General features: G+C 35.0%; 1 protein-coding gene across 4 annotated transcripts in view; it reads right to left on the reverse strand.

Moving 5' to 3' along the window:
* Positions 1 to 3,162: 3,162 nt before the first annotated feature.
* Positions 3,163 to 14,964, reverse strand: part of LOC108781853 (elongation of very long chain fatty acids protein AAEL008004) — a 54,799-nt gene continuing 42,997 nt past the window's right edge. For 2 of the 4 annotated variants that reach the window (XM_018549963.1, XM_018549962.1), the window contains exons 2-7: positions 13,663 to 13,810; positions 8,835 to 9,025; positions 6,341 to 6,424; positions 4,546 to 4,602; positions 4,351 to 4,456; positions 3,179 to 3,723 (exon numbers count right to left, since the gene is read on the reverse strand). In XM_018549963.1, coding sequence (XP_018405465.1) covers positions 3,179 to 3,723; positions 4,351 to 4,456; positions 4,546 to 4,602; positions 6,341 to 6,424; positions 8,835 to 9,025; positions 13,663 to 13,720 — 1,041 coding nt within the window. In that variant the 5' untranslated portion in view covers positions 13,721 to 13,810. Of the gene's footprint in view, positions 3,724 to 4,350; positions 4,457 to 4,545; positions 4,603 to 6,340; positions 6,425 to 7,130; positions 7,212 to 8,834; positions 9,026 to 13,662; positions 13,811 to 14,964 lie in introns of all 4 variants that reach the window. The other 2 variants (XM_018549964.1, XM_018549961.1) reach the window with 2 other exon arrangements.

Below are 14,964 nucleotides of genomic sequence, written 5' to 3' on the forward strand. Positions count from 1 at the left end.
TGTATATATTATATATACACATATGCACATGTGAATTTATATAAATTAGCCCCTGAACTTGAATCTTTTTTTTATTTTTAATTGCCTTGAAGTGTGGCACGGCCGTCGCACTCCTCGGACTCTTCTTTAGTAGCATATAAAACTAGCCTACCTATGTACAAGACGCTATGTATTACATACAAGACGCGCGCGAAGCGAGCGAGATAGGTATAATTTACCGATTGTCGCGGTTTTAGTCGACTTCAGCTTCGGGAAGAACGTAAAAACCTGACATACAATATTTAATAAGATCATAATGAATAGACAGTAAAAGCAGAAGGTTAAACAACGCCTTATCTACATATTTTTCTTCATCTGTAATTTTAAGCGTGAGAAATAAAAGAAACTTATTTTGCGAAACTACAATTTCTGAATCTTCTTAATATATACTCGAGATAATCTAATTTTGTAACATCTATTACTCTCTTTTTAAATTCGTTTATTTTTTTCTATTTCATTTTAAACTTTAGCGATCGTAATCTTATCCGATTATACTGAATAATGACATCGCCCGCTTAAATTCGTCAATTTGAATTTTTGTCGGTAAGAGTCCAGCTATCGAGCAAAAGGAGATTCATAATATATTCAACCCTTTTCAACTGAAGGAGCTAACGATCACAAACGCGAAATCCTCGCACGCTTCCCGCGCACGTTAAATAGTACAACCGAGACGACGAGTATCCGCGACGAGCATCGGCACATCCATAATGTGGAAAGCGTCGTGATGCCGGGACCGGACATCGGCATGGCGGCTGGGCGCGCGAAGGAAAAGGGATGTCGAGAGTCCCTCTCGCGAGTCGACGTATGCACAATCACAGAAGTCGGTTACTGGCATTTCTAACCGATGCTTTTGAGCTTTAAGTATTGAGCAAAAGGCATGCCTATTTTTAAAAGGCATGCTAGCATAATCGTATCCTTTTTGCTCCCACATAAACGTTTAAGGGCGATATTCATAGTTAGATCTTATATTTAAAGCAGTCTTAAGTACAATCTTAAAATGTCATGAACCAATCAGAGACCTTATTAACATCTTAAAACATTACTTAAAACAGTCTTAAAATAAGGACGGAGTATGAATACCGCCCTGAAACTCGAACAGTCAAGTCGATAGTACTTTCGCAAATTAATTAGAATGGATATAGGCCGGTATTCATAGTCCGTTCTTAAGACCGTCGTAGATAATATCTTAAGATGTTAATACAGCTCTCTAATTATGACATCTTAAAATTGTACTTAAGATAATTTCAAATATAAGAATCGACTATAAATACCAGTCACAGGCCGGTATTCATAGTCAGTTCTTATATTCAAGATCGTCTTAAGTTCAGTCTTGATGAGTTACGAACCAATCAGAGGGACGCTTTAGCATCTTAAGGCATTACTTAAGACAGTCTTCAAATAAGAACTGACTATGAATACCGGCCACAGAGTAGTATTAGCATCTTAAGAGATTACTTAAGTCGATCTTGAAATACGAACCGATTATGAATACCGACTCTAAATTGACTCATTGCAGCGATCCAATAAATCCGTTCAATTTCAAGACTTTTGATTTTTTATATAATCATAGAATGCAGATTTTCTACATAATCATAAATACAAAATACTATAGAATCATAAATTACAATTATAAAACTTATTCTTTCTTGAAGAATCATGATAAATATTGACACTAATATGCGTGATTTTATAAAACATTTAGTTAAAGCTCGTGATTTTCGTCTATCCTTCGCTTCTGAAAGCGTTTTTAAAGCCTTTTGCGTTTTTACATAATCGAGAAATTTCACATAAAAGTCCGCGACTTGATCAGTTAAGGTCACCAGTTCCGTGCATGTTTTTAAGTGGCAAGTCATCGAAATGCAAACGAAAAGATTTCTCGGTTAATTGCGTAACAGTATCGCGCCAAATTGCTATTATGATTTACCGGTATCTACATCCGCGTTATTTATTTATGCAACACTGAAGTCACGCTGCCAGTTAGCGAATTTTCGAAAGATTAGGAGAGTGTGATCGTGAAACCTTGACAAGAGTTTATTTTTGTCAAACCGGAGAGAACATCTTCTATATCGCGTCGAATAATGTGAGAAAGTGAATCGAAAGGAGAAGTGAATTGAAAATGATAATTTCCAATTGCTAAATTGATCTATAAGGAATGTCGTCGCGGTGATTCCTTTGCCACAGAATCACCGAATACCCGGAAAAGATAATTTTTTTTAGTTGTAATTTGAATCGGTTATTCGTCGATCTTATCTTCCTATTTTCCACCGGATTATTCATGATTTTGCCGAAGCGAAGGACTGCTAATAATTCACGATTAATGCAAGTATCGTTAAAAGTAAGTTAGAAGGATAATGTATGTTCTGTAAATGTCGTAGATCTCTTGAAAATTTACAAAGATTACATCTTGCAACTTGATCTACATCATTTTCAGAACTCCTTTTTTTTCTATAATACAATTGCGACCTGAGCCACGCAAAGTCCGTTCGCAAACCTGTCGCCTAATGAGAACCATTTACTTGGAAAGTGGCGTAAATTATTGTTAAGATCGCTGAAAACACACAATTATTTATATCTAAATGTTTCGTGTAACCCGATTAAAAAATCGCTCTTTTTCCCAGCTCCATTTGCGATGAGGGAGCAGCAGGATACGATCCGTCTAGGTCGGAAACAGATTATGCATTGAAGATTGATTTCACTAATGAGGACAAAGAGGCTTCTTTTATTTTGATCGGTCAAACTTCAATCTTCAATTTCATTCTTTAATGCGTAATCTGATACCCAAGCATCCTTCTGCATCAGTCGCCGGATTACGGTCGCGCGCGACTGCCTGGGTCTAGCTGGAAAACCATCGCGCTAGAAAAGTATCGAATCGTCGATGAAGTACGACAAGTACGTCAACGTACGCTGTATACCGCGAGCCGAATACGTGCGACGTAATTTTGTACTCTTTCTTTTTCAATAGATGCGTCGATCTCGGTAGGGCCTTCAACCCTTTGTGTTCAAATAATACAGCAAATTAAAGATAAAGAAAGAGACAGAGGGAAGAAGACCCGCTAATCCTTCGGCGATTCCGCGGAAGAAAATGAAAAACGACGTCGTGGCGAGAGAAGATCGACTAGGCTATGCACTCGCTCGAGGGTCACTCTACTTTCGTTGCGAACGGTTTTCGGAGATTGAGCTCCGTCGCTAGGCTTTCGCCTTTCACATAATAATCGGCAGCATCCCTTCTCCTGGGCGAGGAGCCGTTTGCGAAACCGTTAGCGACGCCGTTCGCGACGCCGTTTGCGACGCCATTCGCAACGCCATTCGCGATGCCATTCGCATGTTTGCCCTTCGATTGATGATCGTCCTTGGCGACGCCATTCATCATTGCCGCTCTATCCTGTTTCCTGGGTTTATTATCTTGGTAGCTTTGCTGGTAGAACTCCTTGAACAAGAAGAAGAACATCACGGCGTGCAGACCGATCCACCAGACAAACGCCTTTGGATAATTGCACTGGATGAAGAGTAACTGGAAGGCGTGAACCATGATGGCGATGAATTGCAGCATCTGGAAGGCGGTCAAGTACTTCTTCCACCAGAGGTACGGCTGCACCTTTGGACCCATCGCCGCCAGAAGATAATACGTATACATCACGATGTGGACGAAGGTGTTCAACAAACCGAAGAAGGTCGAGTGGCCACCTGAAAGAATGACCATCAACAGAAATTAGTACGAAATTGTATTCGTAATTTATTCGTTTTCAAACATCAAAGTTGTTTGTCGCTTTTTTTTACTTGAAAAAGAGCAACAAATCGCATTCTCAAAATTATTTGCGACTAATTCAAAGAAATACGACTCATTAAAAGTATTAAATTACATCCAAATAGTTTATCCGATAATCGATATTCAAGATATATATCTTTTTGCAAATTAATTGCTAAATTAGCAAATATTACAGTTATTTTCTCATAAAAATGAATAACACAGGTCTGCGATTTAGCCAAACAGATTGTATCATTGAGTTTCCGAAAACCTTATCGAAACGTACATAAATTTAAATTCCAAATGTGACAAGTGAGCTCTAAGACGATGGTATGTATATAAAAATAACAATTTTTGCTAAATAAAAAACTAGTCATCGTCTTCGTTCTCGTAACAATGTATTAATCTTTTTCAATCCATATGTATGTATAAGGAAAACTCTTTGCTGGGGGCATGCGAAGGATCGCTTTCGCGACATTGACACAAATTAGTTTTGCAAAATCGACTGAGATTTTGCAACAAATCAATACGTAAGGAATTGTGTAAACAATTATTTATCTACTTACCTGGTGTGAACTTGACACCGAACCAGACCGACATGGGCATGCAACCGTGATGGATCACATGTAGCGTGGATACATGATTATTCTTCTTTCTTAACACGAAAAAGATCTGGAAGAAAAATGCATACGATTAGCCCCGTGGAATATAAATCACACATCCCTGTATAAGAAGGGGAACATTTAGATCATTTTACGTACCGTGTCCATGAATTCGGTAAATTTCGAGAAGTAATACCACCAGCTTGCGTGGACCATCTGCGATTTCGAAATATCGATTAGGAAAAGCTTCTGAATTCGATTCTATACATGAAATTTTCTTTGGCTTTACTCGAAACGGTTTTATCCTCAAACATGAGAGGCTCCTCTACATATCCTTTACATTCCTGTCAAAGATCAGGATTCTTGCTTTCGATTTTTATTACACACGATTTAAACACTTTCTTTACATATTATGATTGGAAGTAAATTAAAAATTAGTTTCATTAAAACACAAATATGAATAAGAAAGGGAAGAAAGACGAAGAGAAAAAGAAAGAATGTACAAATTGCGTTAATACAGCAATTTGTAAAAGTGAATTGACTCAAAGTAGATAATTATCTCGTTAACGTGAACAGGATAACAGACAAAAAAATAAACACATTTATTAAGTGATTCTAAAAACCAGTTTTCACAGGAGTGCGTATTAAAAGCATTTCGCAAGAACACCCGTGTCCCGGTAGTGTATCCGAGACGACGAGAAGTCCGTGAAAATCGTCACTGATAGAGTGCGTCACAGTATGTATAAGGTGCGATGATAGAAATTAATGTGGCGCAATAGTATGTAAATGAGAGTCTACATAATTTCACGGTCGTTATCGTTTGACGTAATGATATATTATATAGCGCATGTTAAACAATGTTAATCACATAGGCCGCTAACTACAGTTAAACTTTATCGCTTGAACTCTGTAAGGTTCTACTAATTACTATACTAAATACTTTGGCCCTTTTCTTAGCACATAGATTATTGCGTATAGAACCGGTCATGAGAAAAAGATCACAAGTTCTTGGAATACGAGGTGTGTACTAAAAGTTCATGCACTGGATTTTATTCTGCCGATGTAGCAACGCTATAAGGCGGTGCAACGTCTCAGGGAAGGTCTCACGTGTCCTTAGTAAAAGTTTGGTCACGGTCGAGTGAGATCTCTGTTTTTTATGTCTGTTTTTTATTAACGTACTTTTAGTCGTATCGGCGGAATGGAGGGTGACAATTTAATCAAGCAACGAACCAACATTAAATTTCTCGTAAAATTTTGCAAAAATGGCCAGGAAATTCTTCAAATGTTGGAAATGGTGTATATTGAGTCTGCCATGAGAAGCGTAGAACTGTGTACAGAAAGGGCGCGAAAATCGTTCAAAAATCAAGTCATGCTCATAGCTTTTTTTTCAATATTTGTGGAGTTCATCATGAATATGTTCCAAAAGATAAACCTGTTAATGCAAAATTCTATGTTGAAGTCTTGAAGTGTCTACGTAAACGTGTGTGATGTACACGTCTCGGATTGTGGGTGGATCCTACATTAAGACAATTAATGCACCTTCGCACACCGCGTTCGTTACGCGCAAATTTTTGGCCAAAAACAATATCACTATCATGAACCACCCTTCCTATTTACCTGATATAGCACCTCGTGACTTTTGTACACACCTCGTATTTTTTCAATCGGTAACAATTATCAATTTACCTTGGCTCAATCAATAATTGAATAAAGTATTTTTAATTAATCAAATTTGAAATATTTTTCCATTTTGATTAATTAAAATGAAAAATATTCTAAGAATCATGTGAAGTCAATTCAACAATAAATCAATTAACGAGATCATAAAAATTATATCTTTCTCATTCGATCAAATTTCGAATTTATTGACCGGTTTTATAAAGCAAAGTTAGATGTAAATATGAAAGAGATTATGGTAAGAGGATAACTCTGTTAATCACGAAAGTTCACCCACCCTCAGTACTTCGGGTCTGTCGCTGTAGTCTACAGGTTGACATCTTAGAGAATAGTCTCCAGTCAGCCATCCGGATATCCCTATCTGCAACCACATTCGCCCAAAGGCCATTCGCCATTGGTCAATAAAAAAAAGTAAGAAAATAGGCGTACATGGCGGATGTACAAGCTTAACAACTACTCTCTATGCATATTATGTAAAATATTTGCGTCGAACTCTCGCATAAGAATGTTGAGTGAAGCCGCACTTTATACCTTCAACGGGAAAAGAAGTTACAATTGGAAAGGAGTTATTCGCGAAAGAAACGTAAAGAAACGGAAAGATTCTTTCAATTAAAGAATAAATCAGTAAAGATTGAAAAATGCGCGATTTTACAATTGCGATTCTTCCCTGAAGGGAGTAGCGACATATGTTCAACACACAGCTGATTTGTCAGCGTTTGAGTTTTTATCGAGAGCCGAGTTAGCGGATATCGAAGCGAAGAAAGATTAGCTCGAGACACTGGAGAAACATGCCAGGCTCTTTATACTAAATGAAAAGGAAGCATAAGCTCTTGTGGACGCCTAAATCATATGCCTCCACGAAATATTTGCCCCCGCCGCAAGCCTCCGCTCCGAGTAAGGAACGGCCGATCTACAAAAGTAAATATATTTATAAATGAGTATCCATGATATCAGGCGGACCCGATGCGGTTCGGTGATTTCTGTTGCAATAGTCGTCTCGTTGAAGCAGTTGAGAGGCAGTCTCGTTGAACGGTCCAGCTGGGGTTAGATCGATTAGGCACACTTACCCTTATCGCGGTGGGGCTGTTGGAATAATCCACCGGCTGGCAGCGGAAACTATAGTGGTCCCACCATCCGCCCATCAGACACTGCGTTGCGAAAGAAACGTACAATCGTGCTTCATACATCTTTGCCATTGGTGCATTCCCGTGGTACGAAATCAATCGTCGAAATTACAAATATATTTTCGTTGCTCAATTCTTGTCGAGACAAGTATAGGAGAACTCGTTCGAAATATAATAAATTTAATTATATGTTAAAAAATATTATACCAGTACAGAATGTCCCAACATCGTAACTTTTCAATTTTGATAATTACGTCCAAAGGCATCGAAGGGCCCTTGATTGACCCTTTAGCATTATCTTGTCATTAAAAAATTATTTTTTACTGTTTTTGCTAAAAAATTATTTATGAATGAAAAATCTATTGGTAGCTATAATAAATTTTCGATATACAGCTTCGAATTAATTAAAAAATATTATACAGATCTCAAATTTATAATAATTTTACAGTGGACGTTATAAATATGCAACATATGTCTCTAGAGGGTTAAAAGGCGTTGGCTGTTCCCTTTTTGTGTAGTCACGAGATACAAACTTATTGTCAACTGCATGGGGAATGCACCAATGACAAACGTATTCGTTTGCGGGCGATGTAATCAAACATAATCGCAACTATTAAGATAGAAAGTTTTCACTAGACGTCATTACGCGTTCCAGTGGCTGCCAGCATTAAAATCATGAAATTGTTAGATCGTGCAACTGTAAACAGCGGCGTACCGTATCCTCAGACCGTTATCATTCGTTTTCGACCATATCGCGATGAATATCTGTGTCGCCAAAGTGAACTTAACGATAAGTTCAAAAGCCGATATGAGATTAGCTAATGAATCTTTGAATCGAATATAAATAGAGAGAATCGACAAAAATATGCGTAGGTAATTAAGATTCATTACACTAGTTTTGGGCAAGAATATATTATACTAATATAAAGATTAGGATAATTTTCGACACTGAGGCCAAATCAACCATAAAAATATTTCTATCAAATAAAAAAAAATATTTTTTACGTTATTATTATATTTTTATTTATTAAACGAGGATCTTTTTTATTTGTATTCATATTTCTATTAAATTTAGTTTCGAAATATAAGAAGACATTTTCTCCCAAATACATATAATAATGAAATTTTATTAAAATTAGAAAACAAATCAAAAGTGTCAAATTGGGAGATTTCAACTCAAAATACGTCAAAAAATATTATTTCTTTTTCTTATATTAAAAATTATTCAAAATTTGTAAACTAGTGTTATGAGATTACTCAAGAAAGTTATTGCATTATAGAATTATAATATGTCCTAAAGATTGTATACTGATTTTATACCGAATTACATGAAATCATTATCTATAAGGCATCTATAAGAAAGAAAACAAAAATAGAAATCTAAATTTATCGGACGTTTAAATATTTGATTTCCAAATATTTGTTGCAAGCTTCTTTCTGAAAATCTAAAAGTTGGATTATAATAAAGAAAAAATATTTGCTCCGAATAAAATAATCGACCAGTTGAGGAACGGCTGAAATAAAACAGGAACGGTTTGATTTTTTTATATATCCTGAAAAATTCATCCAGTAAAATCTTTTCCGAACATCTAATTCATCGAGCATTGAATAATTGGTATCGCGAAGAAACGAGTGACGAGATCTCACCTCATAGAAGAGCCATGCGGAGAAGATCACTTGGAACAAATTGTAGACTACCAAAGTGTTCTTTAGCTGAAAGGGTTTCCGATTCTCCATGATCTTCGGTCCGAGTACTTTAACGATATAGACATAGCTGAGACAGATCAACAGTGTGGGGAAAGGTGAACTCATCAATAGCCAATTAGTTGTCCTTGTGTCTGAAAAAAACATCAGACTCCTCTAAAAACCATTGAGAATAACCTTGAAACTTCAATCTTTTTTTTAAAAAAAAAACCGTAGAATTTGGCGATGCAACGTCATTTTATCCGTTTGGCTTCTCGACTGTGCCGAACGAACTGTTGAAAAACATAACAGAAGAACCGAGTAGGATTTGCATACACAAGCAATCGAACAAGAACTGCAAATCCTGTTCCATTTCTACCACCAATCTATTGGTATAGTATGTCAACAGGTTTAATACTTCTAACGGTAGTTTGTCGACATTGTCAAATATTACAGACTCTATATAAAATTTATTGCCTTTCTATCATTAGAAATTGATAGGTACTCTGTTAAAAAACTGGCAGCATACTCTGATCAAAATCTGTTTCTACAGGCTTGGCTATCTGGAATGTAACCAAGGAATTTAATAGCAAATTCGATTGAACGCACTCCATGTGCACTGGTTCACATTAAAACCGTCGTACACAAATTGAGATAAAAATATGTGTTTAATATAAATACAGAAAGGGATTAAACCACAAAATCTTCGATACACACACTTAATTAAATTATAAAATATGTATTTTATAATTTGAAATATCTGCATTTCACTGTTACACTTAAATTAAATTAGTGTATGAACTGGCTAGTGTATGATATGCACTAATGCAACCGAATTCTCTATTAGATTCCTCGGTTACATTCCAAATGATCAAGCCTGCAGAAACAAATTTTGAGCAGAGTATGCTACTAATTTGTGAGCAAAATATGCTATCAATTTTTAAAAGCAGAAGAGCTATGAATTTCACGTAAAATTTGTAACATTTGACAATGTTGGCAAAAGATCGTCAGTAAGACAAATCTTGTTGACTGTGTCATTAGATTAGCGACGGAAACCGAACAGAATTTGTAGCTCTTGCTGGGTTACCCGCGCACGCAAATCCTGCTCGATTTCTTCCACCAGTTGGTGCACAGTATGTCAACAGACTCTACCGACAAATCCTGAGCTTAATGCGACACAGATTTCTATGAATCTGTAGTGCAAATTTGATAGAGAATTTACTAACAATCTCTCTCTCTCTCTCTCTCTCTCTCTTTCTCCCCCCTCTCCCCCCCTCTCTCTCTTTCTCTCTCTATGCAAGCAACTTTTAGCATTTTAATATCTGAGATTATATTACCGTACATAAGAAAAATATAGTGTCGTCATTAGCCGGTATAATATTAAAAATATAACACATTTCGACAAAAAAATCGATACTAAAATTGCCAAGTCTAAACTTCTGTCAGTCATCCAATTGATTCTCTCCGCAGCAGTTGATTCTTTCTTGGAACAATTACAATCAAATAGGAGACGACCTCATTACAAACAATATAATACCATATGCAACAATATACAGATGTAGTAACAACAATAAAGCGATTATCTTCTTTCTCAATCACTCTGTCTCTCTCACTTTTGCATACACTCATGCACATTTCATATACTCATTCCATTGCGATCACTCGAATCTTTCTGTACATAATCAATTAGGTATGGTATTAATTTTCTAAAAGGTTAAAGCGCTTGAGGGGACTTGGTCCCAGAGCGCTAAATAAATACCGACTTCTCTCCCTCTCTCTCTCTCTCTCTTTCTCTCTCCTCCCACTCCCTCTCCCTTTCTCTCCTCTCCCTCTCTCTCTCTCTTCTCTTTCCCTCTTATGTGAATAATAGTATAATCCACTGACCATGATTTAACGACGGTAAAAACCGCTCGTCCTTCGGTGTCGCTTTAAAAAAACTGCTCCATGTCATTTCAGGGATGTCTAGCGTTTTTTTTTTTTCGCTATTCATTGTCCTTCAACGGTTCAATTACCCTTCCCTTGATTTCTCCAATACGGAAAAAGTAAATGATCGGTATTTCTGTGGGTGTTCCTTAAGATTCTCCACCGAACAGACGGTGGTAAACGTCTCTGATTTTATTTTATGCTCGCAAAGATTGTACAATTCGGAAGACATGAATAAGAATTACATATTTGCATATATTAGACGTTGTTTTGGCATTCATGACAGAGCAGCTTTATCGTATAATTAAAAAATACAAATAAGAAAAATTTATTCATAGTCTGCCAGGACAAAAATATTTTTATAAAAAAAACTAACTCATGCAAAATCAGTAATATCATTTTCATTTAAAAAGTCTAGACACATATTTTAGAAAAAAATGTATGCATGATAAAAAAATTTGTATAAATGTGTATACAATAAAGACAAAGAAAGAATAAGGCAAATAAGAGTTTAAAAAACGTAAATATAGGCCCGTATTCAGAACGTGCTAACAACGATGTTAGCGCACTAACATGCTATAGTTTACGTCACGTATACTATAGAATTTCAGAGATAAAGCGCGCTTTTATCGATAAAAGTGCGTTCTGAATACGGGCCATAATCTACAAAAAGTGATGATTCTGTAGATTGTATTTACGTTTTTTGACTCTTTCTTTTTACGTTTTTTGAGTCTGTGCTCCCCGCTTTATTCTTTCTTTGTTTTTATATATATTTATACACATTTTTTTATTATGTTTTTATTTGTTTTTAAATACTAAGAGTCCTGTATATTCTTTCTATTTTTAAATATATATACATGTATAACAGATATAGAGAAAAAAAGTCTTCAAAAACTGTACAAATATACCTTTTCTTTATGTTCATCCAAGAGTGAAAATATATGCGAAACTCGGAAGCTGCATAAGTTTTCTTTTATCGCGATCGTTTTACTCAGTATAATCATCTTTTTGCCTGTGTACGCAGATCAAGCAATTCTCACCTTCCGCGCATGCAAATTTCCGGTGGAATGAATAATCGAGCGATCGTGACATGTTAATAATGTTAACAACGCACTTTTATATCTTCGCGTAATTTTTTCATGTTAATCGCGGAACGTTAATTGGCGTGTTAGTAAACACAGACTGTTCTCAATGATCGAACGACGATTCAAGAGATAAACATTAATCGATTAGATCGTTAATCATGCCGTGAAATTGAGAGTCGGATTCCTCTCGTCGGTATGACCTGTGAGTTGCGAAAAGAAGCTCCCGCGTTGCGACAACTCGACGGCACGACGCAGCCGGCCAGCCGTCTGTACAGAATAAAGAATTACTCCACTTTACTCACACGACGCCGCGATTATCAAAGTAACATTTCGTTGCTGCGCCCAAAGTGGGACAGTGATGGTCTCAAGGAAACAGTCTTCTGACAATCACTCATTCCATTTCGCGCAACACGACTGCAATGCGATAAAATAACATTGACAAATACCGTGCACATATTTTGAGACTCGCTACACAGGATGTAAGTAAAACGTGATCAAATATGCGTAGAAAAAGACCTATTTTCCGTATTCTCAAGTGCTTTGTGAGAAGATCCGATATATATGCGTGTATACCGAACTCGAATCAAGCAAATTTTATTCGTATTTTTTTTTATGCAAAAGAATTCAGGATACGAAAGAGAAATCATGCATCGCCAGACTTTTTGGAAATATAACTATAAAGCTTCTCCTCTCTCTCTCTCTCTCTCTCTCACACACACACACACACACACACATACACACACACACACACACACACACACACACACACATACAAAGATGGTTTGTAGATTAGAGGATCGATAGAGAGGTATAATATGGAGTAAGTTGTGAATTTAGTTATTTTTATAAAAGGCAATGTTTTAAGGAAATTGTGAAGAAAAACAATAAATTTAACAAAGAGTTAGGCTGTGGAAAAAAGTATTAAAACGTGAAGAGAAGAGAAAGAAGTATAGATAAGGATTTGGGTGTGGAATAATTATAAAAAATGTATTATTAGACAAGGTATATAAGTTCATAAGAAAAAAATAGTTTTTTTTTTTTAAGACTAGTATAAGTAGAAAAAGACTAGTTTTTACATGAAAATTGTGCAATTATAATATGTAAATTATAACGTAAAAACTAAAATAAAATAACTAGGATATGTAGGATAGAGAAATATATACAAGTTTAGATAGAAGTATGTATTTAGATTTAGTAGATAAAAATAATATATGGGGAGCGGATTCTAATTTATTTAATAATTATAAGGTATGGATAAATGTGTAGTTATAAGTAAAACTGTAAGTTCTTTCTTGACATATAAGTTGAAGTAATACAAAATTTCTTCTTTTTTTATATATAAAACTTCATAAATAACTTATGAAAAAATCGATAATAAATTAAAGAGATGTAGAGACATTTTAGTTCTTAAATAAATATCATCGAGATGATCCACGTGGAGCTATCTAAGAACTGTTAAGAAAAAGAGGACATAATGCTCGTCAATGATATCACCATCTGCTATTTACATTTTTGTTTTTCGCGCGTCAATTATGTAAATCCGAAGGACTCTAATACCGCACGGTGTCCATCTATCGCGACTCTCGAAATTATCGTGCAACGACGTAATCGTCAATTATAACATGTCAGTGATGTCATTAGATACACTTGACATACTACGAGACAGCCAATTTTTTGTCATTTATTAACCAAATTCAAAAATTACTCTATTCAGAATTATAATATATAAATTCCGGAGATTTCCTTCAACGGGTTCTCGCACTTTGTCTGCCATTAATAATTACCTGCGTGTTTGTCCAGCATATTATGGAACCGGTCTATATATTGCATTATAATAGACATGTTGCCGTGTAAACTGTCCTCGGGTCTATTTTGGACGGAAATCCGGAGCAAAGTCTACTACCCACTTTCAGGTGATAGCCTCCTCTCCTCCTGAAAATGAAAGAAAGAGATTTTTATCGGAGACATCCAACGGTTCCTACAAAATACGCAATAATGAGATTCATGACGTGTCACTAACGGTACAAAATTATTTTAAGACACCGCTTCTTCTAAAATAATAAGCGAAAAAAATGTTGATTTTTTTCATTTTTTAACAACGATGTCTCTTGTAGAACCTTTTACATTAAAAAAAGGATATATTTTTCAAAAAATTTTGCAATTTTTCAATTTTTAAGAATTCTGCTTTGAATTTCTCATGTATTAACGCAAATTTGTAATATATGTAAATATAGCTATAATATAAGAAGTATAAGATCTTTTTACAATATGTGTAAATAAACATGGTATAAAGCTTCTTTTATTATTTGAATACAATTATAAGTGATGCATTAAAATAACAAAATTTATTAATAATATTTAATAGCAAAGAGTTACATTGATTGGTAATTTTTATGTATTTCACTTCATAAAGTAAGAAAAAAAAGTTGTAAATATTTATTATAAATAACTAATATTTAGTATAAATAATTTTCTTTTTATAGATCGTTAATAAATTTTTTACTTTAATATATCACTTTTGAAAATTGTATTTTAAATAATTTACAATTCTTTTTATTTTACAGAGTAAAATACATAAGAATTTCTCTCTCTCTCTCTCTTTCATAAGGTTCAGGTGTTAAGAACTAGAAATTTTGTTATTAAAATTTTTTAATATTTATATAAAAAATATAATTTTAATTTTTTAATTTTTTAATATTTTTTTTTATATAATGGATATAAAAATTATTATCAGAATAAAAAAAACGAAAAAAATGAGATACTGGCATTTCCAATTGCATGAAATACGTATAATTGAAAATATTGATCTAATCTAATCTAATCTAATCTAATAAAGCTGTATGAATGTACACTTGTATCCGCGAGAATCGACAAGAATCTAAAATCGCCAAGTTCTTGGAAATTTTTCTTCACTTAAGGATATACATATATATCCTTAAGTGAATGAAAAAGCCCCCCAAATTGCGCGCCAATCTACATTTTAATTCATGCGGGCGAAATGATGCGTTTAAAATCACAATTTGATTAAGGGGACGTTATTTCAGATTATTAGAGTTGCGTTTCAAGACCGACGATTGTTCGGCGCG

Source organism: Cyphomyrmex costatus, unplaced genomic scaffold, assembly GCF_001594065.2.
Source record: "Cyphomyrmex costatus isolate MS0001 unplaced genomic scaffold, Ccosl1.0 scaffold91, whole genome shotgun sequence".
NCBI lineage: Eukaryota > Metazoa > Arthropoda > Insecta > Hymenoptera > Formicidae > Cyphomyrmex > Cyphomyrmex costatus.